Source organism: Colletotrichum acutatum (genome assembly GCF_030867785.1).
Source record: "Colletotrichum acutatum strain CBS 112980 chromosome Unknown BDZ83scaffold_229, whole genome shotgun sequence".
Lineage (NCBI taxonomy): Eukaryota > Fungi > Ascomycota > Sordariomycetes > Glomerellales > Glomerellaceae > Colletotrichum > Colletotrichum acutatum.
The window spans coordinates 19354-42677 of record NW_026849223.1 but is presented as its reverse complement, the minus strand read 5'-3'; the positions used below and the strand labels follow the sequence as shown (position 1 = coordinate 42677).

The window sequence follows — 23324 nt, the reverse complement described above, 5'->3', positions numbered from 1 at the left end:
AACAGACGAGACTACAACGGACGGCTGAACTTCTGCCAAGATGCGGAAGACCAACGTTCCTCCAATCACAGTACCTGCCAAGCTCACAGGATCAGATAGTAGTTCAATGCAAAGAAGAGGCTGCGAAAGCTTTCGAGCGCTGGCTAAAGACAGTACCGGAAAGCCATATGATCGTCTTCTCGGACGGCTCCAGGGCGACGAACGGAGCCGTGGGGTACGGCTTCGTCATCTACCGAGACTCCAAACGCATAGCGCAAGGGTGCGGCCGACTCGGACTAGCAGAAGTGTTCGACGCCGAGGTCGAAGGGGCGCGAACCGGCCTCAGAAGGGCTCTGCTCACCAATCGCGGTCATCCAATCCACATATGTATCGACAACACCAGCGTTATACAAGGCATCCGCGGCAAGGCGCCGGACTCGTCACAAGACGCGTTCCTCGAAATCCAAGAAGCGGCCAGGATATTTGATATACGGACGCACTGGTCCCCGGGACACCAGGGCATCGAAGGAAACGAGGCCGCGGACCGGCTGGCCAAAGAAGGAACGACACTGCCGGCGCGGATGGGTCAAATGGCAACACTAGCGGGCATCAAGCGGCTTGCAAGGGAAAAATTACAAAGCCAGCACAGGAGATGGTGGTATAAAGAGCGAAGGCCGCGGTACGCGGACTTGGGGCTTGAGGCAGCTCTGTCCAGCCCTCCTGAACTGGCCTTGCCGCGGGCTACGTTACATCACCTGCTGGCGGCACGATCGGGTCACGGGGACTTCGAGCAATATCACCGACGTTTCAACCACGACGACGCTCTAATGATGTGCTCTTGTGGAGAGGCGAAAGACGTGGACCACCTGGTCTACTGTCGACTAACGCTGGCGAGGAGGCAACGGTGGCCGACCCTCCACTCTCGCAGTATGCCCGAGCCCATAGGTCCTATGGGATCTCTCGAGGCCTACTTCAAGAGATTAATCACCGACCCACGAGGCTTCGAGGCCTTTCTCCGCGTGACGGACTTCTTCCAGAAGATCTGTCTGCGGTAGCAGCATCCACACCTAGGTAGATGTGAGTGCGGACTACAAAGAACCTCCCGATTCCAAGGGACGATTTGGGAAAGAATGAAACTGGGGCACCAGCGGGAACCGGGGACAGACAGAACGCGTAGTGGCCACAAGGCATGATTTGGAGGACGATGTAAAGAGACGACGTACTGTAGAGTAGGTAGCCTTGGCTCACGGCCCTCCACGCCATATACCCTTCGGGAGGTCTGCGGTAAGGGCTCTAGCCCGGCCGCCACGGCGTTAAATACAACAACAACAACAACAACAACACGCTGTTCATATCTAAATTCTATTTGTTCATGAGAAACTCCTCAAAATCCTCGTCAGGCAGCGCAGGCTGCTCATCAACGCCATCAAGCAGTCCAAGGTACCAGGTCAAATCTCGGCCATCTTGCTCGCGTTGCGCAAAGCCGTTGCCCCAGTATCCGAACCGGTTGCTCGTTGTGTACTTGAGATCGTAGTCCTCCCAGCGCGGGGTAGCGATTGTCTCGAAGAATTGGATACGCGAGCCCGGCCACATCATTGGCTCCTTGTCCACGGTGCCGCTCTTGAACCAGGATCGGCATGGCGAAGTCCACGCCGTCCGCGGAAGGAACTTGCGCCGGTGCTCGGCGAAGTCGTTGACGGCCTCCTGCTTTGGGCAGAAGGAGGAAATCTCTTCTTCTGACATCTTGCGGAGCATTTGCATCACGTATCTCGCCACCGTTTCGGTGATGGGGAGGAAGCTTCCGTGGCCGTAGGGACCGTAAGGGCCGTTGAAAACTTTGGTGCATGTTAGCCTGGGTTCTCGCAACAGACTCGATAGCGATGTTGTCAACTTACTGACGTAGTTGGGCATATTGGCAACTGTCATGGAGAGGTAGGTGTTTGGTGTATCCCGCCAGTACTCGCTGAGACTGACGCCGTCACGGCCTATCGTGGGGTAGTGTGGCCTCCAGCTAACGTCGAAGCCAGTTGAGCAGACAATGATGTCGAACTGGTGCTCCACTCCATCTGCAGTCTTCATTCCATTGGGTGTGATTTCCTGGATATTTGAAGAGACGACGTTTACGTTGTCTTCGCAGAGCGCTTCGAGATACCCGTTTCCAGGAGTTGGCCTCCTACAGCCGACGGCAAAGTCTTTCGGGATGATGAGATCCTGGAGATCCGGCCTGCTAGCAAGCTTGCTACGCATGTCTTCCGCTGCGAACTGATGACTTGTCAGTCAAAGATCTCTGGGGATGAAGCTGGGATAAAACCTACCGCTTTGGCGTCTGCCTGTTCCTTTGAGCCATTGAGAATGAAGCGGAAGCGAGAGTTCAATTCGGACTCAATCTTCTTCCTGTATGCGAGGTATTTCTTGGGGTCTTTCCGAAGAATCTCGTGTTGTTCTTCGCTGTCTGTAGTTACATGCGTCAGAAAATCGTCGAAAGTCCTGTTTGTGGTCTGATGACTTACACTCGAAATTGCTACCCTTCTTTCCAGCAAAGCGCTGACCGAAACCACCAACTACCCAAGAGGAACCCCTAATAAAGCAACTCATACTGCCGACGACTTCAAATCGTTAGATTGATTTCTCGTGGAGATACGGGGTTAGGGTTTTGGGAGAACATACTCGGCTGAATATTGGGAACGATCTGAACTGCAGAAGAACCGGAGCCAATCACGCCAACCTTCTTGCCCGTGAGATCGATGCTGTTATCCCAGTTGGCGCTGTGTATCATCTTGCCCTTGAAAGTTTCTCTGCCCTTTATGGCAGGCCATTTCCACTTGCTGCAGACTCCGCGTTAGCCATAGACATACAACAATCAGGGAAGAATGCCACATACTTGAGCACGCCGCTGGCGTTAACAAAGATGTCGGCTGAGTCTTCGATCGTGGTGCCGTCTGCCTTTTGAATCTGGATGCTCCACTTCTGCTTCCCCTCGTTCCAGAACGCTCCCGTCACGGTGTGGTTGAGGCGGATGTACTTGTTAAGATCATACTTCTCCGCGATGTCTTTGAAATACTGCAGGATCTCCGGGGCACTCGAGTAGCTTTACCAAATACAATGTCAGCATCCGCGCGCGAACGCTGGAGACGCGAGAAGACGCTCAAACTCACAATTTTGTCCACTCTGGGGAGGGCGCCCACGAGAACTGATAGTTGACAGAGGGAATGTCGCATCCGCAGCCCGGGTAGCGGTTCTCGTACCAGGTGCCGCCGATGGAAGGGTTCTTTTCGTAGCAGACGAGGTCCAGGTCGAGGGTCTTGCAGGTGTCGATCTCGTGGGCGAGGTTGAGGGCGCTTGCGCCGCCGCCGAGGCAGACGATGCGGAGCTTTCTTCCGCTTCGGCTTGGCTTCTCCAAGATCTGGTACTCGGTTTGAGCTGGGGGTGCCGGGAGAGAACCCATGTTTGCGGCGAGTTCGGGGGGGTAAAGAACGGCAGACAGGGGGCAGTAAAGTTGGGGTAATAAAGTGTGCTTTACTTGTGATCAAGTCTCAGTGAGCGGAAGAAAGATTGCAATGCTGTTGGCGGACTCTCGAGGACGGGTGATAGAACTAGATCATGGATGTCTTGGATCGCCAGTGCCTCTGAGCTTGAATTCAATGAAGTTGTAACCGGAAACGCGCTCTTATATGGCATCTCCAAGTTTCAAAGCGCATACAATAACCCGTTAAGCTCGCGCGTATTATCATGCCTCCATGCATAGCGGAGCTCCGCTCGTGCATACGGCGCCATCCCAAACCATCATCCCCACACCTTACAATCGCGCTGAGCTTCACTACACCAACCCGCGGCGTTCACTCCGCCGCCGCCGCCGCCGCCGCCGCCGCCTCCGCCTCCACTGATATCCTTCTTTCGCTCGCCCCCTCCTCTACCTGTCTCTGTCTAAGTCAGTCGCGATTTTGGTCAGCAATCGCTGGCTAGTTACGCGGGGTATCGTAGTCTACTTGAATACCAAGACGGATAAAGACAGCAGGATAAGATTAGTGTGAGCCCGAAGGACCCCTGGCCAAAGGTAGTTTAGCTAAAGAAAGTCTGTCAAGGGTATCGGGGAAATAGAATGTGGATCACAATCGGCTGCCGAACCAACGTCTTATTCATCTCGTTGACCCTCGGTTCGAGGCGAATGTCAATGAACAACGGAAAAACTCTGTTTTACTCCATTTGCCGAGATGAGGCGAGGGAAGTCCCGCGGGCTGCGGACTTTGGACTTGGTCCGAGCCCCAGAATGTTGAACGATCACAAAACCCCAAAAGCAATCCCACAAATATATCTGAACTATGGAAAGCTAACGTGGTCTGCCAAGATCTTTTGGCCGGATTTGCATTCCGAAACCAAAGTCTTGATGGGATGAACATGTCACCAGCGGAAAACGTCACTCAACTGGCTCACTAATAATGAGTTCATTGGAATAATTCATTCTTTAGTTTCTCGTCATGGTCATTAAAGTATCCCCTGAAAGCTGGTCTGTCGGCCTGATTATCCCCAAAAGATCGTGCACATTAACAGCCCCTTGAACCGAACTACCAGCCAGCCCTTCACCCTTGACCCGTCTCATTGAGGACCCCAATTCTCTAGAGACTTCAGACAGCGCCCGCCGGCAAGAACGACATGTCAAACTGGAAAGGGCACTTGACCGCGGTGCAGATGCATCCGCTGCCCTTGGGAATGGCCTTGCAGCGCATGGCGGGCGTCTTGGGGTCGCAGCAGCAGCACTGCTCCTGGGTGGCCGGGTCGAGCGGGCACGCGATGAGCGGCACGGCGCAGATGCTCTTCTTGGCGACCTTGCAGACGTAGTTGCCGGCGCCGCGGTCCTCGAGGTCGCAGGAGCAGCAGTTGGCCTTGGGCTCGGGGAACGGGATCGCTTCGCGCGGGGTGAGGAGGTCGCCGGAGGCGATACCGGCTGGGGAGGCGTGGACGAGGGTGAGGGTGCCGGCGATGGCGAAGAGGAGGGTGTTGATGGAGAATTGCATTTTTGGTGGGTATTTGGTGTGAAGTTTTGAAGTGATTGGTTAGATGTGGGAGGTGTTGTGATATTTGTGGTTTGAAGTGTGGTTTGATAGTTGAGGTATGATGTTTGGTGATCTCTGGTAATGATCATCAGTCCTTCGAGGCTCTTCGATGGCTTATATACTCTGTCTATATCATATCAACCCCCCCTTGAGTATTCCTCATGCTTGTGAGAGTCTATCCAGCTATACCGCAACGATGACAACATCGCACCAAATCTCTGACCTCAAGAACCTGATTGGTCACCTAGATGAGCCAAATCTATCCTCCCTAGACCTACTTCGTTACCCTTCCGTAGTCAGGAAAAAAGTTCCACATCCAAAAAAGAGAGACACGGCGATGTCAGACTGAGACCCTCTCAAGCCTCAAGCCGGCACCACCCGCGACCGGTGAGGTTTGTAGCACGAACCGCTTAGCGTTGTCGCGCGGATCTCAAGCCACCTGCAAGAATTCGCACGAAAAACCCCGGATCTGCGCAGATAATTGCGGATCGTTTGTCGACGGAGGGAATAGAGAAAAAAACTTTTTGGCCGGCTACTTACGGAGTACGACCTTGTCTCTTAAAATCTCATGATGGCTAGAATGATTTGGGCTTTTTTGAGTTTGTTGTTATTTCGGTTCACCAGGGGAATTAGCTGGCCGCTGTTAAGCGAGATTCTACAAATGCAAGGCAGGTTATATGCTGAAAAATTCAAAATCGTGTGATTATTAGACATCGCAGGTTCATCGAGTTAATGTAACGGATTTAGGAAACAGGCAAATTATCAGCTTGATACTCATGGGACCCAGTGTGCTGCTTTGCCATTGCTACGCGGGCTTGCCAGTGCCCTATTCCCCCGCGAGATCTCGGATCCCGCCGAGAAAAGGGCCGATCACAGGGTTGGCAGGCTAACAAGAATGTCTCGATCAGTGTGATGTCGGATTCAATATGGAGATTTCAAGTAGACCTGTGTGACACTCGTGTAAGTGTTGAAGGGAGAAAAGTTTAGGCATGATCTGTATATCACCTCGCCAAGAGTTAGGAGAGAGCGTTTTCGTCCTCGATATGGCTGTTGTCTGTAAGCCAGGAAGCTTGGCAGGTGCTCACCCGTCAGCTCATGTCTCAGTCGAAGCACTCGACAGACTCGGTATCGCGTAGGGCCATAATTCCACACGAACAGACAGCAGGACTGGAATTCCTGGTCTTCTGATGATATAGACTGTTCAATCTCACCTTGACTCTCTGAGAGAAAAGCCAGGCCTCTGGTCAAGGGGGTCCAAGGCCATCTTGAAGGCCCACACTACGGGGCCCTGAACCAGACTTCCGCTCTGCGGTATCTAAGCCTTGGAGCTGGAACGACTTTCAAAGGGCTCACCGAGGAGGCCACGGGACTCCGGTGACATTCCTCAAAGGGGAAAAGAAGAATTCTAGGGTTGGGTGACTGAGGAAGAAGGCGTTCTGGGCAGACGTGAGAATGACGAGCTGCGGCCCGGCGCCCGGCCCCCCGGTCTACGAAGCTCCGGATCCGGCCATCTTGGCAAGACAGCTTCATTCTCTGTAGTCTGTGTCTGTAAGCTTTCTCGGCTAGGGACGGGCGACGACGGGATATTCAGAGACCGTCTCTACGGATGCAAAACGGCTCAACTGGCCGTATCGAGGAATTAGTTCGCGAAAAGACCGTTGGTGCCGGTTTCTATTCTTAGAACTTGGGCGTGCGGAGTAGAGTGTTCCTTGCGGATGACATGGCTTGCGGGCTTTTGATAGTAATTTAATCGTTCGGAACTTTTTTAAAATGATGGGGTAAAGTTTAAGGATTGTAGATCCTGCAGCCTCGTCCATTCTATCCGGGGGAGCGATAGTGGCAGCGAGGATGGATTGGGGTCTTGGGGCGGTTCCGGTGCTCAAGGGCCAAAAACTCAAGACGGGAGCTTGGGTTTCTGGACACATATTCGGCTGGACAGCCCGCATGGGAAGGGCTGCTCAGTTGAAGACAAGACTTGACTTACACCCCAAGACAGTTTGCCAAACGACCTAATTCAAGGTCGGAATGTTTTGTCTACAATATCACAGTTGCCAAGATGGTCAAATCAAATCAAGCTCCGATGATCAAAATAGTGTTCAGAGGTAGCAATAAGCATTCATTTCGATCCTTTTGCGTTCAAGGCCAAGGAGACTGACTACATAGGTGGCGAAGCAACATGACTTTGTTTTGGTTGGTTTGGTTTCTTTTCATGATCTCATCATTTCCCCGTTCCGATAATATCCGTTATGATAAAAAACCGCGCAACCGTTCATCGATGAAAGTTAGGAAGAACAGGATGTTTCGCACTCGTAGCAATAATGCTTTGAACTCGCAAAGCCCCCTCCCGAATGTTTAAAACTCGCCCTCTTTCCGTTAACATGTTAAAATGCTTGGTGTGAAAATCAAAAGTTTTGTTTGGTTTGTTGATGGGAGTATGTCCACTCCAATCCATCTGCGTTTTGAAGACTGCGTTGATTTCAAATCCGACTTTCCCCCTTTCAACTTCCACCGACCAGGGTATGTAAACGTAACAAAGAGGCTTCGACAGGGTTTGGGAGGTATTTTGCCAGAAGCGCATTTGGTGATAAAAAGAAGAGAATAAAAGATGTTTTGCAGTAGAATGATATACGAACCAGTTTTTTGTTGAAACCGATCACTTTTCCCTCGATTCAAAGTGGGGGAAAAACTTTTCGAAAAAGACACGCTAATAGGACACACACAGCTATTGATACACGCGCCAAGTTGGGCCTCTCTTCGTTCTTCAGTTTGCCATGCGCAGGATGGGGTACAACGGCGCAGCCGGGGCGGGCTTTGCGTCAACCTCCATAGGCTCCGGAGACTTGAGACGGCTAGCCTCAGGAGACTTGGGAGCGGGAGTAGCGGCTTCAGCGGCGGCCTTCTCAGCGGGCTCGTCAGAGTACTCTCTGCGATCGATGCGATCGCGGATGTACTCGCGGAGGGCCTCGATGGTGCGCATGTTCTCGAGCCACTGGTCGTACTTCTCCTCGCGCTCGCGGGCGCCCTCGCTGGTGTCCGACTCGGATGAGGGAGAGCCGACGGACGAGGCGACAGACTCGGCCTTGGGAGTGGTGACGCTGGAGGAGTCCTCGTAGATGATGGGGGACTTTGGCGAGGACGGCGCGGCGCGCTGGAGCATACCTCCCGAGTAGCGTCTGCGCTCGTTGCTGTCGAAGCTGGGTCCGAGCGTGGAGGCGGTGGATTGGCCGGGGAAGACGGAGCTGACGGCCGGGAGGTTGGGGTACATGACTGAAGAAGCGGTGGAGCTGTGTCTTGACTGGGGAGACATGCCGGAGGAAGAGGGGCTGGGCGAGTGACCAGATGTGTATGACATGGTGCTTGAGGGAGGAGTGACGGCGGGGGTTCCAGTCGACGAGACTGCGGTCAACGGGGACGCCATGTGAGCAGCGGACACGGGGTAGCCGTCCTGGGTGACTGGAATGCCGGCGTGGGAGCCTCTGTGAATACCTGGGGGCGAAGGGCTGTGGCGGAGATCGAACGTGTTCTGGCCGTGGATGTGGATTCCTTGCGTGGCCTGGTGCGAGTTCTCGTAAACAGTGCTCTGCATCTGCTCCAAGATCTGGTCGATCTGGACCAGATCGTTCTTGGTGCGGGCGTTGGGCATGGGCGGCAGGTAGTACTGCTGGGACATGGGTCCGGGGCCGGAAGGAGGTCCGCCGGCCTGTTGGTGGTGAACGTGCTGCTGGGGCGGGGCTGCCATGTAGTCGGAGCCGGGCATGGGACCGGCGTGCAGGCCGAGAGCGCCGTGAAGGGGGAGAAGGGATCGGCCGACTTGTTGGTAGGAGGTCGGGTCGACCTGGCGACGCTTGGCGTGTGCGAAGAAGTCGTCAACCATGTCGAAGGCGCGCTTGTTGCGGTTGTCATAGCCGCCGTGGTGGCCAATGTACTCAGTTCGGGGAGGGTTCAAGGGTTGTTGGTTGAAGTACAGTCCATAGTTTGTAGATGGTTGGGGTGCATAGTAGCTAGCATGCCCAGCCTGGTGTGCGAAGGCGGCGGAGTTAGTCCGAATGTGGCCATTATGATCATAGTAGCTAGAAGAAGCTGGAGGCAAATTAGCCTCTAGTTGGAGAAAATAGAGGACAGACTTTGGAGGAGTGTGCAAACTGAGCTCTACATACCTTTGCCAGGCTGCGCCCGGTAGCCGTTCAGACCTTGGTCCTGGGGCGAGCGGACGAGGACCGAGTCATCGGCGTGGGTCTGTCAATGGGTGTAAGCATGGTTGAAGAAGATGACAAGAGCAGTTTCTTGGTTGATTTACCTTGACGTGCTTCTTCAAGTCCTGAGGGCGCTTGAATGACTTGCCGCAGAACTCACACTTGTGAGGCTTGAGAGGAACGTGCACGCGAATGTGAGAAGTGATGTGGTCACGCTTCACAGTGGTCGTCCTGCAGGAGTTCCATTGGCAAGTGAGGTTGAGGTTGTTGGTGCTCTTGCGGCCAACATGACGTTCACAGATGTGCTCCTGTGGATTTTGTTAGTGAGATGTTTCGGGTAAAATAAAGATTTAGTGTGGATTGCCACTTACGTAGAGAGCCTCGGGTGAGACAAACTTCAGGTTGCAAGCGTTCCACTTGCAAATGAGGTTGTCCTCTGCGCTGGTGCTGTTGGCGGACTGAGAAGTGTTGCTCGTTGTTGTAGAGGGAGCGGGGGTGCTGCTCTTGGGAGAGTTGCTCGCAGAGCTCTCATTCTCTTGTTTGGCGGACATGGTGAGTGACCGGGGTGTGTGTATGTGTGTGTGAGTGTTGACCGAGCTGGCGGGCTCGGTGAAGAGAGTCCGGAAGATGGGAATGTGCCGGGTCCCGTAAGGCGCGTTGGGATTGGATGGTTGTGTAAGTAGGAGTGGGGTCCTTCTTGATGCTTCAGGTTGTAGATTGCCGAGAACAGGCGAGAGTATACTTGGGATAATACAAAGCTGAACGGGGAAAAAAGAGACGGTCAGCAATGCTTTTATGTTTTTCTGCCGACTCTCACAAGACTGGGTGTTCTCGAGGGAAATCAATCAGTCTGATCTGGGGGGCATGGACGATGGGCTCTTCTCTTTATTCATGAATCACATTTCCTCTCCGCTCTTCCTACCCTTCCAAGAGTCTTGGCAAAGTCTTGGCGACCGGGGCTTGTGAGACCAGCCGATTTTTGATTGGCTGGAGGTGGCGAGGGCTGCCGAGCTGATGTCGCGGATGATGGGGGGAGACAACAAGGCAGCCAAGGTGCGTCGAGCCTTGCCTGGGTTGACACTGTATTCAGCATACTCTGTCCTAACATTTCCACAAGAGATTCACACATAAAAGTAATAGCTGCGGCTCAGCAGCACAGTCGAATCCTGACGAGAAAACAGACAGCACCCACTGACACTGCAAGTACCTCGCCAACACCGCAACATCCGGGCGCATACGATGCCAAGACTCTGGCTGTCTTGGGGAGTCTTGGCAAATCTCCAGTTTTCACTCTTTCTCCCTTCGCCGAGACCTTGGCATTTGCACTTGGCTCCTATTGCTTCATCCTGCGAGCACCCGCGTCCATTTACGTTGGTCAATAGCTCGCCATCAGCTGATGACTGCAAGCGCAGCGTTTGATTTCATGTCCTCCTTTACTCGGCTGCGGCCTTCGTACCGGTACTGTTCCTGCCAGGCTTGTGGGAAACTTGGCCTTCTTTGTCCCTGCGATCGGTTGCCACGCTCATGGGAATAACGGCGGCACGCACCCACCATCGATGCGGCTCGCTGGAGATGTTCCCCATGGCAATGGCCATGTATTAGGTATTTCTGTCTACGGGTCACAACACTCTGTGTCGTCTGAAGAAGAGGCCTGCGACCGTCTCAGATGAGGGAGCGCTGTTTCCAGCCAAGCAGGTGAGCCGAGTATTTTTGGGCCTTGGATTGCTTGGGGTCTCTGGGGGTCTTGGGGTGCGACCAGACGGGACAAGAGTCCAAGACTGACCTGTCCTGAGAAACAAGCCGCCAAGTACTCCTGTACCTGATGTCACGGGCAGAGCACCTGTCGCACTGGAAGTACGGAGTACATTTTCAGGCGACCAGCCAGAGAGATAGGACGATTGACAGGACATGGGAGATGCCTGGTGCCCGATTGACAGGGAAAGGGGCACGAGAACGACAAGCCTTCCACCCTTTTTTCTCAGTACTCCGTATACCAAGACCTCCATGCTTCGAGTCCCAGACTCCCAAGAGCCAAGAGACCAAGTCTCCGTGCCTTCGTACCAAAAGAAGCAGAAAGCGAAAAGACACACACGACACGGGGTGGGGACGAGGATGCGACGGCGGCCTCGGACGCTCCGATAAGCGCATACCCCGTACATGTTGATAGCTATCCATCCCATGGAGCCGGCCCAAGAATAACGATCCGCACACGGCAAGACGGGATGCAGCCAGCTCGTCATTTCCGCAGGCCGCACCGAAGCTGCCACGCTGCGAAGCCTGGTAAAGCCGCAACAAATCACCCATGTGCTTAACCGAGCGATTCGCCCTCCACTTTTTCGACTTTGCAAGTTGCGTATGTGGTACAAACTCGACAGTCCGGACACACAAGTGGCGCCCGACCCTCGATAAGCTGGGGGACGGCAACCTCGGGGGGGGCAGGTGACTTTCGGGTGACGGGGGGGGGACGCTGGAGATTCTGACAACGTTTTGGGGCAATGCCCAAGAGCCAAAAGAAGCTTTCCGCTCCTCTCTTCTTGGCCTCTCCGCCGCAGCCAAGACTGCCAAGTCCTTAGCGCCAAGGGCTACGCGCAATCCAAATGCCCTCGCCTGTTGTCGGCTGGCTGTCGCCCCCTCTTCTCGACCTGTCCACGATACAGTCGCCGCTCCCCTATGGTCAGCCAGAAGCCGTTCAAACCGGCTCGTCGAGAAAGTGTTGCGCAATACCGCCTGTTATGGCCCACGCAAGGGAAGCCGATGTGCCGGCCGTTGGTCATCGCATTCGGTACGGGCAGATGCGGTGGGGTTCGCCAAGACTTTAAATACGTGGATGAGGGAACTTGAACATTTTCCCTGGACTGAGAGCTTGAAAGGAAGGACAGATGGGAAATCGAAAAGATTGGGTTGGGGTGAGGTGGTGGGCGAGAGTGCGGCGTGGTGAGGAGGGTGAGATGCCGTGTGCCAAAACGACGCAACTGTCGGGGTCCGAGGGATACGTACCTCCGCATGCCTCGAGTCGACACCAATGGAAGTTACGCACCTCAGTAGGTACCAAACCAGCCTCGATCCGCCAAGACTCATTTCTGGTAATGGCAGGTACCTCTCGACCCCCCTCCCCTTCCCAAGATCATCCCGTCCCTGACCGGCCATCCACAGATTCCTCCCCAATGTGGCAGTTCACTTTCTCCCTTTACACGCAACGACCACTCAATTCCCTACGGTTTCGTTTTATTTTGCCTTTCGACTATCTAATTTGCCTTCTCGTTGTCGCATTCCCACCACGGCACTTAGCACTTTGTATACTACACTACGTCGCAGACGCACCGACACAGCCATCTTGTTCTTAACTTGGTCGATCCAGCCAGATGTCACCCCGTCGATTACCTTAAAACATGGACCCAACATGCCAACGTGCCCGAGGCTCGACGCCCGTCCATACATAGTAGTGTCATATTCACAAGTATTCAGGTGAGCGGGTCGCTCAACTCTTGGCAGTTCGACCCACGATGGCGGTACGCCAATTGGTGTCAGACTACTCCTTGGTGAACAGTGTCGTCGACCGGTCGACTTGGCCTCTTTCCTCCTGGCTACGGCGCCAAGCTTGCTCGACAAAAGAAGACATAAGCCCAAGAACGACGAGCCGTCTCACAAACCATGCCATCGCACCATGGTCGACCCCGCCTGTCCACGGGATCCCGCACTGGCACGGCGTGTTTGCTGCAGACCATTCCCAAGAACTCGAGAAATAGCCAAACCTGACAATTTGCCGCTTCAAAGCCCAGCCAGACGAAAGCTGGGCGTTCTTGGCTGCAGATACCAAGCACCTTCAGCCTGTATCCCCCATCCTGTCCACCTTGCGCCCGCCGCTTCGCCGTTCAATGAGGCTGTGCAAGCAATGCCAAGACCTGTGAGGATGGGTGGTTTCGCCCTGGCTTCAACTCTCGCCGGTCCAGGGGGGCCACATCACCAGCGCTCTACACTCAATCAGAGGAGAAGCAATCAAAACGAGGCCTTTAACAAGTCTTGGCATTGCTCCTTTCACACTCACTGGCCGCCACATGCATTTTATTTGCGCGATTTGTGAGTTTGTTTAGCCCGTCTCGACGATGCTTGAGTCTTACCACATCCTCGTTCATCAACAGATTGACTTTCACTCCCTTTACCCGAATCGGTCATTGCTCGTCCCACACTCTCACTAACATGGCTCGAAGAATTAAGGTTCTAGGAGGAATACTCGCACACTTTGTGCCGTCCTGCATTGTCATCATCCATTGGCTGTACGGATACCGCCAGAAGGCTCGCCGATGTGCCACGAGCCTAATGAGCCTGCCAATGCCACGGAAATCTACCAAGCTTTCCGGCCAAATCTTGGATGCACGACACCCGAGCGAGAAAACGACCGCGTGCACCATTAGCAACATGGCTGCCCGCACACCTCAGATGTAGTTACAGACTACAATGACTCTTCAAGTTTTGAGCCATCGTCCACGCTGGAACTCTCCACGTTTGGTCGCAGTTCTTCCAGACTCAATCAGACCACCATGTTCGCCTCCCCAGACGATCGCGACAACCCCGACAGTTTAGAGACGAGTGGTCCCCGAAATGCCCCAGATGTGGAGGGTCGAATGGGGTGCTTGTGTTCGGACGCCAGGCCGAGATTAGGAAGGACTCTGCAGGTGGTGCAGTCAGTTCACAAAGGGGATCACCGCTGTGCTGGCCAGGCGGGATCAGGCCAAGATGCCAGTAGGGCTTGTTGCAAAGTGGGCTTTGCTCCATTCCCATCGTGCCCATGCACTCTTGGCCTCTTCTTACGAGCTCCAGACTTTGAAGGACCTTCTTGGCTTCTGACCATGGGCCCGCCGCCCAAAGGCGACATACCAGCCCGCAAAGCGCGTCGGTACGGTACCGCGTTGTGCAACAATTCTTCGGGACCTCTCGGCGTCTTGGCTTTAGCTTGAGCGCTTTCTGTCTGGCCTTGGATTACATCAAGTCTCTGCGCCGACTGGCTTACAGGTGGAGTGGCCAAGACCCATAGCCATCTTCCAATTTCATATTCGTACTCCCTTCTATCTGCCGTAAGTGATGCTGATGGGCAGTGCAGGAAAGAGCGCAGAAAGGGAAGGCCAGAGTCACGTATCAACCTCCGTTAATCCAAAGGCCTTGGAATCACAGCGCAACCCTCCGGAAACAGTCTTGAAATTCGGGCGATATTTTAGAGTATTCGGAGCCTCTCGCATCCAAGACGGCAACGCCTTGGTTTTGGCCTTGGCTCCATCTTGGCCGGGCAATTGTGACGATGATCAAGAGTAAGCCTTGGGTTTCGGGGGACTGAAACGGCTGCCGGTCTCCGGTACCCGGGCGGACAACAGACGAACGTCGACGAGTGGGCCGTGTTGTCAACTGGCGATTACCCGTGCTATCAATTGAGAGAGCAGCGCCCTGCCTTTTCTTGGCGTTTGCATGCCAAACGACGATCTCTATTGCGACCATTTGTCTCCTGTTTGCCAAGCACCCTCACCAGCGTTCTATCAAGCGACTTACGGATAGTCGCTCGTCAATGCTGTAGGCGAGGCAGCTACCTAGATCCGGGCCAGATGCCCGTGATCAACCAGAACCCGACCTTGGTGAGCAGATGCGACCCAGCTCCGACAACAGCTGCCGCTGTTCGACGGCGATGGTGAGAATTTCCGACGAGAGGTCGGTCCTGGCACACGACGTTTCCTCAGGACTACTCCAACGCTATAGTTTCTAGTTCAAGAAGCTTGCTACTGTCGTACTGGACCAGAATATCCATCTTGCCTGTGGCCAGAGGTAATCCCCACTTGCAGAAAATAGCTGCAACCCAACCCCTGGCCCCCTTTCTCCTTATCGTCGTTTTGTTTGTTTCCATTGCCGTTTCCAGCTATTTCTGTTTCCCGTTGTTCATTTATCAAATTGATCTATTCGACCCTCCGAAATGACCCGACCGCTCACACCCCATGAGACGCCAAGAATCAGGACTCGCCCCGATGCTTGACCAACATAACAAAGTCACCGAATGAAGGTGTCTCCGCCTCAATCTGCGGACCAAATTTCCCTCATTCAGCAAAGTCGAAGCAAAGAGGTCCGGTGCAACATTAGCCTGGACATAGCAGCCAAGTGGGCGACAAGATAGGATGCCAGTTGACAGATTGTGACGCTTACTTGCCTGCTTGCTGTGCCTCCAATTCTTATTCTCATTATTCTTCTGATTCTTACTGTTATAACTTTTGTCTTTTGTATATTCATATAAGAATATTCTTTAAAGAAAGAATAGGGATAGGGATAGTAGGAATAGAAATAACAGGAAAGGAGCTAGGGAGGGTATCGATAGAGCGGCAAGCGATTTTGTCACCCACTTGGCAGCGTAATGCAGGCCACTGTCGCCCTTACCCTCAGACTGCAGTATGATGCAGGCCTAGGTCATGGCTCCTTCTCAATGAGGCCTCCTGTCTCTTTTTCCGCGACACAAGCAGTGTCCAGTGTGTCACGTCTTCAGAAGAAGAAATCTAGTGATTTGCTCCTGAGCGGGGTGGGCAACTGAAGGATAGATCTGGGCTATCGAGTGGCAAATTCCCTCTGCATGGGCTTGACGCAAAAGTAAGGAGGGTGCTCCAGTTTCTGGTTCAGAAAGAGTCGATGGGATGCTGGAGCGTCCGTTGCTGTGGCTTTCGTGGTCTTACAGGCTTCGCAGGCGATGAGATCCACGCGCCAGCCTCATTTACGTTCAACATGCCTCTCTCGCTAGTATTGCTATTGCTATGTCCACTCCTGCCAGCTACAGGAGCCAGCTCGTGTGGTGGTCGTCAGAGTGCCTTCATTCTTGCAATACAATCGTCTGCGGAATCTTATCTGGAGTGGTGATTGATCCCTCATGGTTCCCTTACTTCGAACCATTTCTCTCTGCTCCTGCTCTCTTGGAGGAGGCAGGTCTCCTCGTAGACGCCCCTGACCACAATGATGCGATGGTGCCTTCCCCTGTGCATCACGGCTACTCATCCGTGTCGTATGACAGACAATGGATACAAACCAGAGAATCAACGGGATCCTTTGAAGATTTGGGCATGCCACACTCTAAGAGATGCTTTACTTGACTACCGAGTTGCTTGAAGAAGCCACGCTGAGCACGACGATCATCTCGCAGGACGCCTCAAACACGTCTGCGAATGCTGGATGCGAGTCATCTTACACTACAGTCCTTCTCTACGCCGTGCCCACGGTCCAATAGTTGCGAGACGGCCTATGTAAACTCATTGACCTCTTGTCGTGCTGTCTCTTCATCGTGTGCGGTAATGGATCTTGTCCAACAACGGAGGCGAACAATCCTCGAACACTCTTGGCTCTGTAGTCTTGTGAACCCTCTAACGACATCTGCACCCGAAAGACACAATCTACAAATCTTCACCCCATGACCAGCACGCTCCTAAAGCGCACCTTGTTCGACATCATACGCTCCACCGCATCAGGGGCCTCGCCCAAGGGAAACTTCTCAATCAGGCACTTGACGCCCTCCTTCTTCGAGAACTCAATCGCGTCCTCCGAATCCTGCGCGTGCCCGCTAGGCCACCCGTGAACCGAACAGCCGCCCGCGATCAAATGCAACGAGTTGATTTCGATATTCCCAACCGGCGCGAGCACCAACAACTTGCCGCGGGCCTGTAGCGCTCCCGTGAGGGGGCTAATCGCCTTTGCGCTCGGCGCCGTCGCGACCACGAGCGCGGCGCCGCCCAGGGCTTTTAGCTTCGCCACGGGGTCCTCGACGCTGCTGTCGATGAAGTGCTCGGCGCCCAGCTCAGACGCGAATTTCGCTTTCGCGGCGCCGGAGCTGATGGCCGCGACGCGGTAGCCCATTTTGCTGGCGTATTGCACGGCGAGGTGACCTAGGCCACCGAGACCTTGGACGGCGACGAGGCTCCCCTGTGAGATCTCCATTTTGCGGATGCCGTTGAAGACGGTGACGCCGGCGCAGAGGAGGGGCGCCGTCTCGGCGGGGTCGAGGTCTGCTGGGACGCGGACGACGGCTTCGGCGCGGAGGGTGACGTATTCTGCGTAGCCTCCGTCGCGGGTGACGCCGTTGATTGAGCCGTTTTGGCAGGATTGGAATTGGCCTAACTGGCATGTTGCGCAGGTTCCATCGTGGCCTGTGTGGACGTGAGTTAACTGCACTTTAACATGATCTCCCTCCCCAAAGACCTCCCTCGTCTCATGCTTGTTGGAGATCCAAAGGGAAGGTTTCCAGATATTACAAACTCACCTCCATGCCACGCTCCTCCAACGCGCTCGCCACCCCTGAACCTCGACACGCCCTCGCCGACGGCGACGATATCACCGACAATCTCGTGGCCCGGGACGCGGGGGTGGACGGGCCCGAATTCGCCCATTTGCATGCCGACGTCTGAGTGGCAGATACCGCAGGCGAGCACCTTGACGAGGACCTCGCCTTCACCTGGCGCCTTTGGCTCCAACGTCTGGAGTTGCAGAGGGGCGCATGCCTCCTTGACCTGCCACGCCTTGTAAGTCTTTGGGAGGGACATTGCTGCTGGATTTAGATGTCCAGAGAGAAGGTGAATGAGTAACTGGGACGTTGTGATGTGATAATCTTGTATTGTTATTCGTTCCTCTATGTACTACATCGTGGAGAATGGCCTTTTATATAGCCGTAGCTCATGTAACTGTTACCGAAGGGAAAAGGCCATGGCAAGCGCAATGGAACTCTTCCTGGTGGTGTCAGTGTTTGATGGTTTGGAAGCTTGGGAAGTGAGATTTGGTAAAATTGGATCTTTGATTTGTGATCCGGTGATACTGACTAACGGAGACCGCACCGAGTGTCCACTTCCCGGCATTTACGTTCAGTATCCCCGTTACCTCCCTCTCATTGACCGGCTTTTAGCAAGGTTGTATCTCAAGCATAGATACTCAAGTAGAATTGTAGGTTTGTTCAGATCGTTGCCGGAGTTTGTGTTCTACCATGTTGGTGCATCGTAGCAGGGATAGGGGGGCTGCGTATGGAGCAACCCGTGAAGCCGCGCCCAGAGGGGAAGAGCTGTCTTCTTGGTGAGTTTACAGCAGAATTAAGTGATGTACGAAAAGGCCGATGCCGAAAGAGGCCGTAACGGCCCCCGGCTCGACCAGACGGGGTCGACTTGGCGCCGACTCGAACCACCATCATGCGGCTTTGAATTATCGGCCGACGAATATCTCCATGGTCAAATATGCTTAGAGATTTCCATGGCTATCTCGCAAGCAGTACAGTAAGCTCATCAACGAGTGGAGATGCAGACGTGGGACATCTCATGCATCGAGTTTGAAAAATTGGAGCCTAGGAAACGACGATGAAGTCTCGTGATATTCTTGAACGGAGGTACTCGGCGAGGTACTCGAAGAAACGAAAATTCAACCGTGCTCTAGTGGTTATACTCTACTGCCAATTACGGAGCTCAAATTCAGGAATTAGGTTAACAACCGTATCAAGAACACGCCAAAAAGAAAAGTCAGGCCGCTCTGGATCACTCAACATCACATCCCAACCATTCACTCGTGCCACCAAACCCCAAAACCTAGACTCTAGGCCTTCTTGACCTTTTCCTGCCCCCTCTCGAAAATCTTCTTCTTAATCACCGGATCGCTCAACCCCGCCGCCCCATTCATAGTCCCATCAAACACCGTCCTCGGCCCAAACGCATTCAAAAACCAAACAAGCCACGCATTCGTACCCTTCCACACATACGGGCTCCCGCCGCTCTTGAGCACGAGCGGCACAACCTGCCGCGCAAACTCATCAGGCTTCATCGTCATCTTCTCGTGCGTGGCGCTGCGCTCCCGCACCTTATCCTCGGCGTCGACGTACAGGCTGTCTCTATCGAAAGAAATATTGTTGGCCTGGATGATGGACGTGGCCACCTCGCCCATGTAGACCGTCAGCACGCGCAGGCCGAGGGGCGCGACTTCGAGGCGGAGGGTGTCCGAGTAGGCCGCGACGGCGGCCTTTGTGGCGTTGTAGCCGGATGTGAAGGGGCCCGGGAGGCGGGCGAGGACAGAAGCGACGTTGACGATTGTCGGTTGCTGGGAGGATTGAGAGGTGGAGACGGCGGCGAGGAGGAGCGAGGTGAAGGCTGTCACCATGTCGAAGAGGCCGAAGACGTTGGCGTCGAACATTTGGCGGGTGCGGTAGGAGTCTGCTTCTACTGCTGGCGCTTCGTAGACTGATGCCGGACATATCCATGTTAGTCATCTTGATCTCGAAGCGCATACTTGGAATGCCTAGAACGGAAAGGGGGGGGGGGACTTACGAGCACCGGCATTGTTGTACAGAATGTCAAGGGTACCGCCTGTACGTCTTGAAATCTCCTCTTTTACGGCAGCGATGCTCTCCGAGCTCGTCACGTCGAGCGTGAGCGTTTCGATGCCCTTTTCTGTGAGGTTCGCCACCGACTTGAGCGAACGGGCGGTTGCGAAGACGCGCAGGCCTTGGGCTGCGAATGCGAGCGCCAGCGTGTTACCGACACCCCCTTGGGAGCATCTGTCAGAGGCATGTCAGCGTTCCAAGTCTGGGAGAATGCAAAGTAGAGGAGCATAGAAGGTATCTCGGAGGCAACTACACTTACCCTGTGATGAGGACTGTTCGCTTGTTAGGTGATGACATGATTGCAGGTTGGAACTGAAGGTTGGCTGCGAATGGTGAGAACTTGGAAGATTGAACAAGCTGGATGAGTTGAATAGGTTGTTCAACCATGCAATCTCGACGTGGAAATTCCGTATGACTTAAGAACTACACGGTAGATGCAATTTGGAATACAATGGCCCCCAATTGGTAGCGATATATTTTAGCCATTATCCAAATTGCGAAAAACAGTCAAAAATTTAGCCATGATGACATATCTCAAGCTGTGTGCGTCGAATTCGATGAACATTGGTAAGCTCGTAGAGAAAGGCACTTTAAAAGATTAGAGCGAGTGGCGTGTGCTTTCGGAGCCTTCAGATGCTCCATTCCCCGCCGTCTTGGAAGGCTCTCGGGCAAGCCAAAACCTCTCCGCGTCTTTATCCGGAAGGAGGGGCCGGACAAGGCCTCGGGATGACAAAGACTGACATCCAGCAGGTAGAAGGTTTGGCCCTATTTTATCGCCTTGTCTACTGTACCGCTCGCGTGTGGTGAGTAAACCATAATCGTCCCGGGGGCTGTTTAATAATCGCCCCCGAGAAAGTGGAGACTCTCCGGCGCCGATTTGAATGCAGCCGTAGCCCGTCAAATGTGGGGCTTCAGCCCCATCCGCAACTCGTTGGTTGACCGTCCGTCTGCTGGCCGCAACTCCGCAACAATGGCAAGGCGAATAGGCCATCTGCAGTTCGTGATTGTGTATCATGGCGAACGGAACGTGCTTAATAATGTTCAGTTTTGGGTTTCAGCATGAGAGAAAGCATACCGAGAGATGAGCATAAAATGGCAATTGAGGGACCATGCCCACGTAAAAATTCCGATTACACTCTCTATCACCACCAAATTGCAATCAATCTCTCAAGAAAACACACGGAATCATTACGTGTACACAAAAATGTCTTTCAACCACGCCATCGTCATCCAGGGCGCAGGCAAGGCCTCAGTCGTCGAAGCCTCCATCCCCAAGCTCCGCGACGACTACCTCATTGTCAAAGTCAAGGCCGTCGCCCTGAACCCGACAGACATCCTCCACATCGACCTCTTTGCCGTCACAGGAGCCCGCGTGGGCTGCGACTATGCCGGCATCGTCAAAGAGGTCGGCTCCAAGGTAGCAAAGTCCTTCAAGAAGGGCGACCGCATCGCCGGCGTCGCGCACGGGTCCAACGCCGTGCACCACGAAGACGGCACGTTTGCCGAATACATCACCGTCAAGGGCGACCTGCAGCTCCGCATCCCGGACAACGTCAGTTTCGAGGAGGCCGCCACCCTCGGCGTCGGCGTGACCACCGTGGGCCAGGGCCTGTACCAAAGCCTCGGTCTGCCGTACATTGACCAGCCCAGCGCCGAGAAGCTGCCCGTTCTCATCTACGGCGGGAGCACGGCGACCGGCGTGCTGGCGATCCAGTATGCCAAGCTGTCTGGTCTGCACGTCATCACGACGGCTTCGCCCCACAACTTTGCCTACCTGAAGAAGCTGGGCGCCGACGAAATCTTGGATTACAAGTCTGCCACCGTCGTGGAGGACATTGAGAAGAGCGCGGGTGGCAAGCTGAAGCACGTGCTGGACTGCATTTCCTCTGAGTCGTCTGCGGACATCAGCGTCAGGGCGATTGCGGAAGACGGCGGCGTCTACTCCACCCTGCGGCCCGTGCCGGCGGAGCTCGTCTCGGCGATCAACAGCAAGGTGACACCCAAGATGACGCTGGCGTACACTGCCATCGGCGAGCCGTGCCAATTTGGCCCGCAGGCCTTGCCGGCGATCCCGGCGGATTTGGAGTTTGGTAGCAAGTTCTGGGATGATACCGAGCGGCTGTTGGGAGAGGGGAAGATTGTTGCTCACAAGCCTACTGTGAATGAGGGTGGAAGTGGTCTCGAAGGCGTTCTCAGGGGTCTGGATCTTGTTAGACAGGGCAAGGTGAGCGGAACCAAGCTGGTTTATGTCGTTTCGTAGTAGTTCAAAGGTTAAAATAGCGATACGGACTCGCAACAATCATGAGTAACAATCAGAATACTTGAATGCGAAAGCTTCATAAGCGGAATTTGGGTGTTCTAGGGAAGGTTGATAGACCTACATCACCATGATCCCGGCATCTCCAACTTTAGCTTTCCTCCCTATGCGACTAAATATAATGAATCTAGCATGTTCAACGACAGCTAACTAGCGATCATTCTTAGATGAAAACAGCATCCATGGCTCTTTGCTTCGTGCTGAAGCATCACTTCGACCTCTATTGCTACCTTAATCTCTATCTCTATCTCTATTATTGCAATTACATCTATTTCTGTTATTGGCATTACCTCTACCATTACTCGTGTTCGCTTTTCCTTCTGGTGGACTTTTCAAATGTCAGAGTAAAGCAGTGTGGGTGATTGGGTCGGAGACCAGGATACCGGAGCCGAATGCTACAGGGATGTAGTCTCCCGAACCCGAGCGCCACTTGCCCGATTCGTCCACTGACGAGAGCCCATTGGCAGCCAAGATTGCAGAACTGCAGATGTTGTGCAGGTCAGCGGCGGGAGGAAGATGATGTGGCGCATGCAGGTCGTCATGGAGTTGAAGTGTTCAGGCTGCCTGACAACTCTTTACTTCTAGCGACATGTCGTATGTTCGCGGGTCTGGACTCGTGCATAAGTCTACATCGAGGAAAGTCACAGTGTTGGGTTATACAAGCAGATAGTAGTGCCACTGCATCCCATAGAACAACGCATTTTGTAGGAGGGTTTACCATAAAGAAAAGCAGATCAACTGATACAGTTTAAAGAAAATTTGATGCCTATTGAATCAAGTGTTGCGCTGCATTGTCTACACTTCCTCTGGACACATCATTCCGCACCCCCATACTTATGCCACCTGACTATCCACTTGGTGAAGCCAAACATTGATAGACTTACTTACAGTCTGATTCGAAACCTAAGACCGAGTAAAGACCTCGGCTTCTGAATTCGGCATAAGGAGGCCTCTACTTTTACATAACATCTCAGTTGCCGATTTCTGACCGATCGCTGCCGAAGTCATGCACGGCGAGTCTGAGCGAAATTGAGCCTCCCCTCTAAAGAATCAATTGATTGATAAGACAACCTAACATGACTTTAACGTCATGCAACTAGCTCGATAGCCTACAGGATAGCCTATGGGAGGAGGAGGAGAACGGGATCATCCACTCCAGTACTCCGTACAGCAACGTTCGCATCTCCCCCGCAGCCACGCACCCACGTTTTACTAAAACTTTTTCTTCATCGGAGGCTTAGAGAAGAACGCACATGGAAGAAAGGTGTTAGAAAATCCTTCACACCCATTGGATACCACCCCCCAGAAAAGAAGAACCTTCCTCATGCGGTGTTTAATGGCAATTGACTCCATAAGATAGGTCCGATCAGTCTTGCATCGGAGAAGTTAAGTTACGGCAGCTATCCGAGAGTAGCCCTTTGGTG

The 23324-nt window shown here is 53.7% G+C and overlaps 9 protein-coding genes across 9 annotated transcripts; 3 read left to right on the top strand and 6 right to left on the bottom strand.

The window, feature by feature from the left end:
• Positions 1-1341: 1341 nt before the first annotated feature.
• Positions 1342-3424, bottom strand: BDZ83DRAFT_797853 (steroid monooxygenase; the record flags this gene model as incomplete). The annotated part of the gene is made up of 7 exons (XM_060515908.1): positions 1342-1814; positions 1875-2241; positions 2295-2431; positions 2490-2585; positions 2647-2804; positions 2861-3067; positions 3135-3424. 7 exons carry the CDS (start codon positions 3422-3424, stop codon positions 1342-1344), a joined length of 1728 nt encoding a protein of 575 aa, XP_060357791.1.
• Positions 3425-4601: 1177 nt separating this feature from the next.
• On the bottom strand, positions 4602-4991 carry BDZ83DRAFT_657959 (uncharacterized protein; the record flags this gene model as incomplete). Its single annotated transcript, XM_060510995.1, has 1 exon — positions 4602-4991. One exon carries the CDS (start codon positions 4989-4991, stop codon positions 4602-4604), a length of 390 nt encoding a protein of 129 aa, XP_060357790.1.
• A 2800-nt stretch (positions 4992-7791) lies between these two features.
• BDZ83DRAFT_657958 (pH-responsive PacC/RIM1) lies at positions 7792-9774 on the bottom strand (the record flags this gene model as incomplete). The annotated part of the gene is made up of 4 exons (XM_060510994.1): positions 7792-9128; positions 9188-9266; positions 9328-9531; positions 9595-9774. 4 exons carry the CDS (start codon positions 9772-9774, stop codon positions 7792-7794), a joined length of 1800 nt encoding a protein of 599 aa, XP_060357789.1.
• A 1025-nt stretch (positions 9775-10799) lies between these two features.
• Positions 10800-11782, bottom strand: BDZ83DRAFT_193395 (uncharacterized protein). Its single transcript, XM_060501611.1, has one exon. It carries the CDS (start codon positions 11461-11463, stop codon positions 10843-10845), a length of 621 nt encoding a protein of 206 aa, XP_060357788.1. The 5' UTR covers positions 11464-11782; the 3' UTR covers positions 10800-10842.
• Positions 11783-12420: 638 nt separating this feature from the next.
• BDZ83DRAFT_193487 (uncharacterized protein) lies at positions 12421-13889 on the top strand. Its single transcript, XM_060501612.1, has 3 exons — positions 12421-12662; positions 12716-13300; positions 13432-13889. The coding sequence occupies exons 1-3, from the start codon at positions 12613-12615 to the stop codon at positions 13664-13666; spliced, it is 870 nt and encodes a 289-aa protein (XP_060357787.1). The 5' UTR covers positions 12421-12612; the 3' UTR covers positions 13667-13889.
• Positions 13890-16639: 2750 nt separating this feature from the next.
• Positions 16640-17772, bottom strand: BDZ83DRAFT_593883 (chaperonin 10-like protein; the record flags this gene model as incomplete). Its single annotated transcript, XM_060506672.1, has 2 exons — positions 16640-17379; positions 17493-17772. 2 exons carry the CDS (start codon positions 17770-17772, stop codon positions 16640-16642), a joined length of 1020 nt encoding a protein of 339 aa, XP_060357786.1.
• A 156-nt stretch (positions 17773-17928) lies between these two features.
• On the top strand, positions 17929-18318 carry BDZ83DRAFT_643757 (uncharacterized protein). The gene has a single exon (XM_060509692.1). It carries the CDS (start codon positions 17933-17935, stop codon positions 18221-18223), a length of 291 nt encoding a protein of 96 aa, XP_060357785.1. The 5' UTR covers positions 17929-17932; the 3' UTR covers positions 18224-18318.
• Positions 18319-18595: 277 nt separating this feature from the next.
• Positions 18596-20127, bottom strand: BDZ83DRAFT_643756 (oxidoreductase). The gene is made up of 3 exons (XM_060509691.1): positions 19843-20127; positions 19528-19757; positions 18596-19440 (listed from the first exon to the last, which is right to left on the bottom strand). The coding sequence occupies exons 1-3, from the start codon at positions 19968-19970 to the stop codon at positions 18803-18805; spliced, it is 996 nt and encodes a 331-aa protein (XP_060357784.1). The 5' UTR covers positions 19971-20127; the 3' UTR covers positions 18596-18802.
• Positions 20128-20645: 518 nt separating this feature from the next.
• On the top strand, positions 20646-22082 carry BDZ83DRAFT_643754 (alcohol dehydrogenase class-3). Its single transcript, XM_060509690.1, has one exon. The coding sequence runs from the start codon at positions 20665-20667 to the stop codon at positions 21841-21843; it is 1179 nt and encodes a 392-aa protein (XP_060357783.1). The 5' UTR covers positions 20646-20664; the 3' UTR covers positions 21844-22082.
• The last annotated feature ends 1242 nt before the right edge of the window (positions 22083-23324 follow it).

Coding starts and splice junctions, on each gene's coding strand:
- BDZ83DRAFT_643756 (XM_060509691.1), bottom strand. CDS start 19,970: ATGGTTGAACAACCTATTCAACTCATCCAGCTTGTTCAATCTTCCAAG. Junction 19,758..19,842: donor CGAACAGTCCTCATCACAGG/GTAAGTGTAGTT, acceptor TGCCTCTGACAG/ATGCTCCCAAGGGGGTGTCG. Junction 19,441..19,527: donor GTACAACAATGCCGGTGCTC/GTAAGTCCCCCC, acceptor GTCCGGCATCAG/TCTACGAAGCGCCAGCAGTA.
- BDZ83DRAFT_193487 (XM_060501612.1), top strand. CDS start 12,613: ATGGACCCAACATGCCAACGTGCCCGAGGCTCGACGCCCGTCCATACA. Junction 12,663..12,715: donor TCGACGCCCGTCCATACATA/GTAGTGTCATAT, acceptor AACTCTTGGCAG/TTCGACCCACGATGGCGGTA. Junction 13,301..13,431: donor GCATTTTATTTGCGCGATTT/GTGAGTTTGTTT, acceptor CATGGCTCGAAG/AATTAAGGTTCTAGGAGGAA.
- BDZ83DRAFT_643754 (XM_060509690.1), top strand. CDS start 20,665: ATGAGCATAAAATGGCAATTGAGGGACCATGCCCACGTAAAAATTCCG.
- BDZ83DRAFT_193395 (XM_060501611.1), bottom strand. CDS start 11,463: ATGACGAGCTGGCTGCATCCCGTCTTGCCGTGTGCGGATCGTTATTCT.
- BDZ83DRAFT_643757 (XM_060509692.1), top strand. CDS start 17,933: ATGGCAAGCGCAATGGAACTCTTCCTGGTGGTGTCAGTGTTTGATGGT.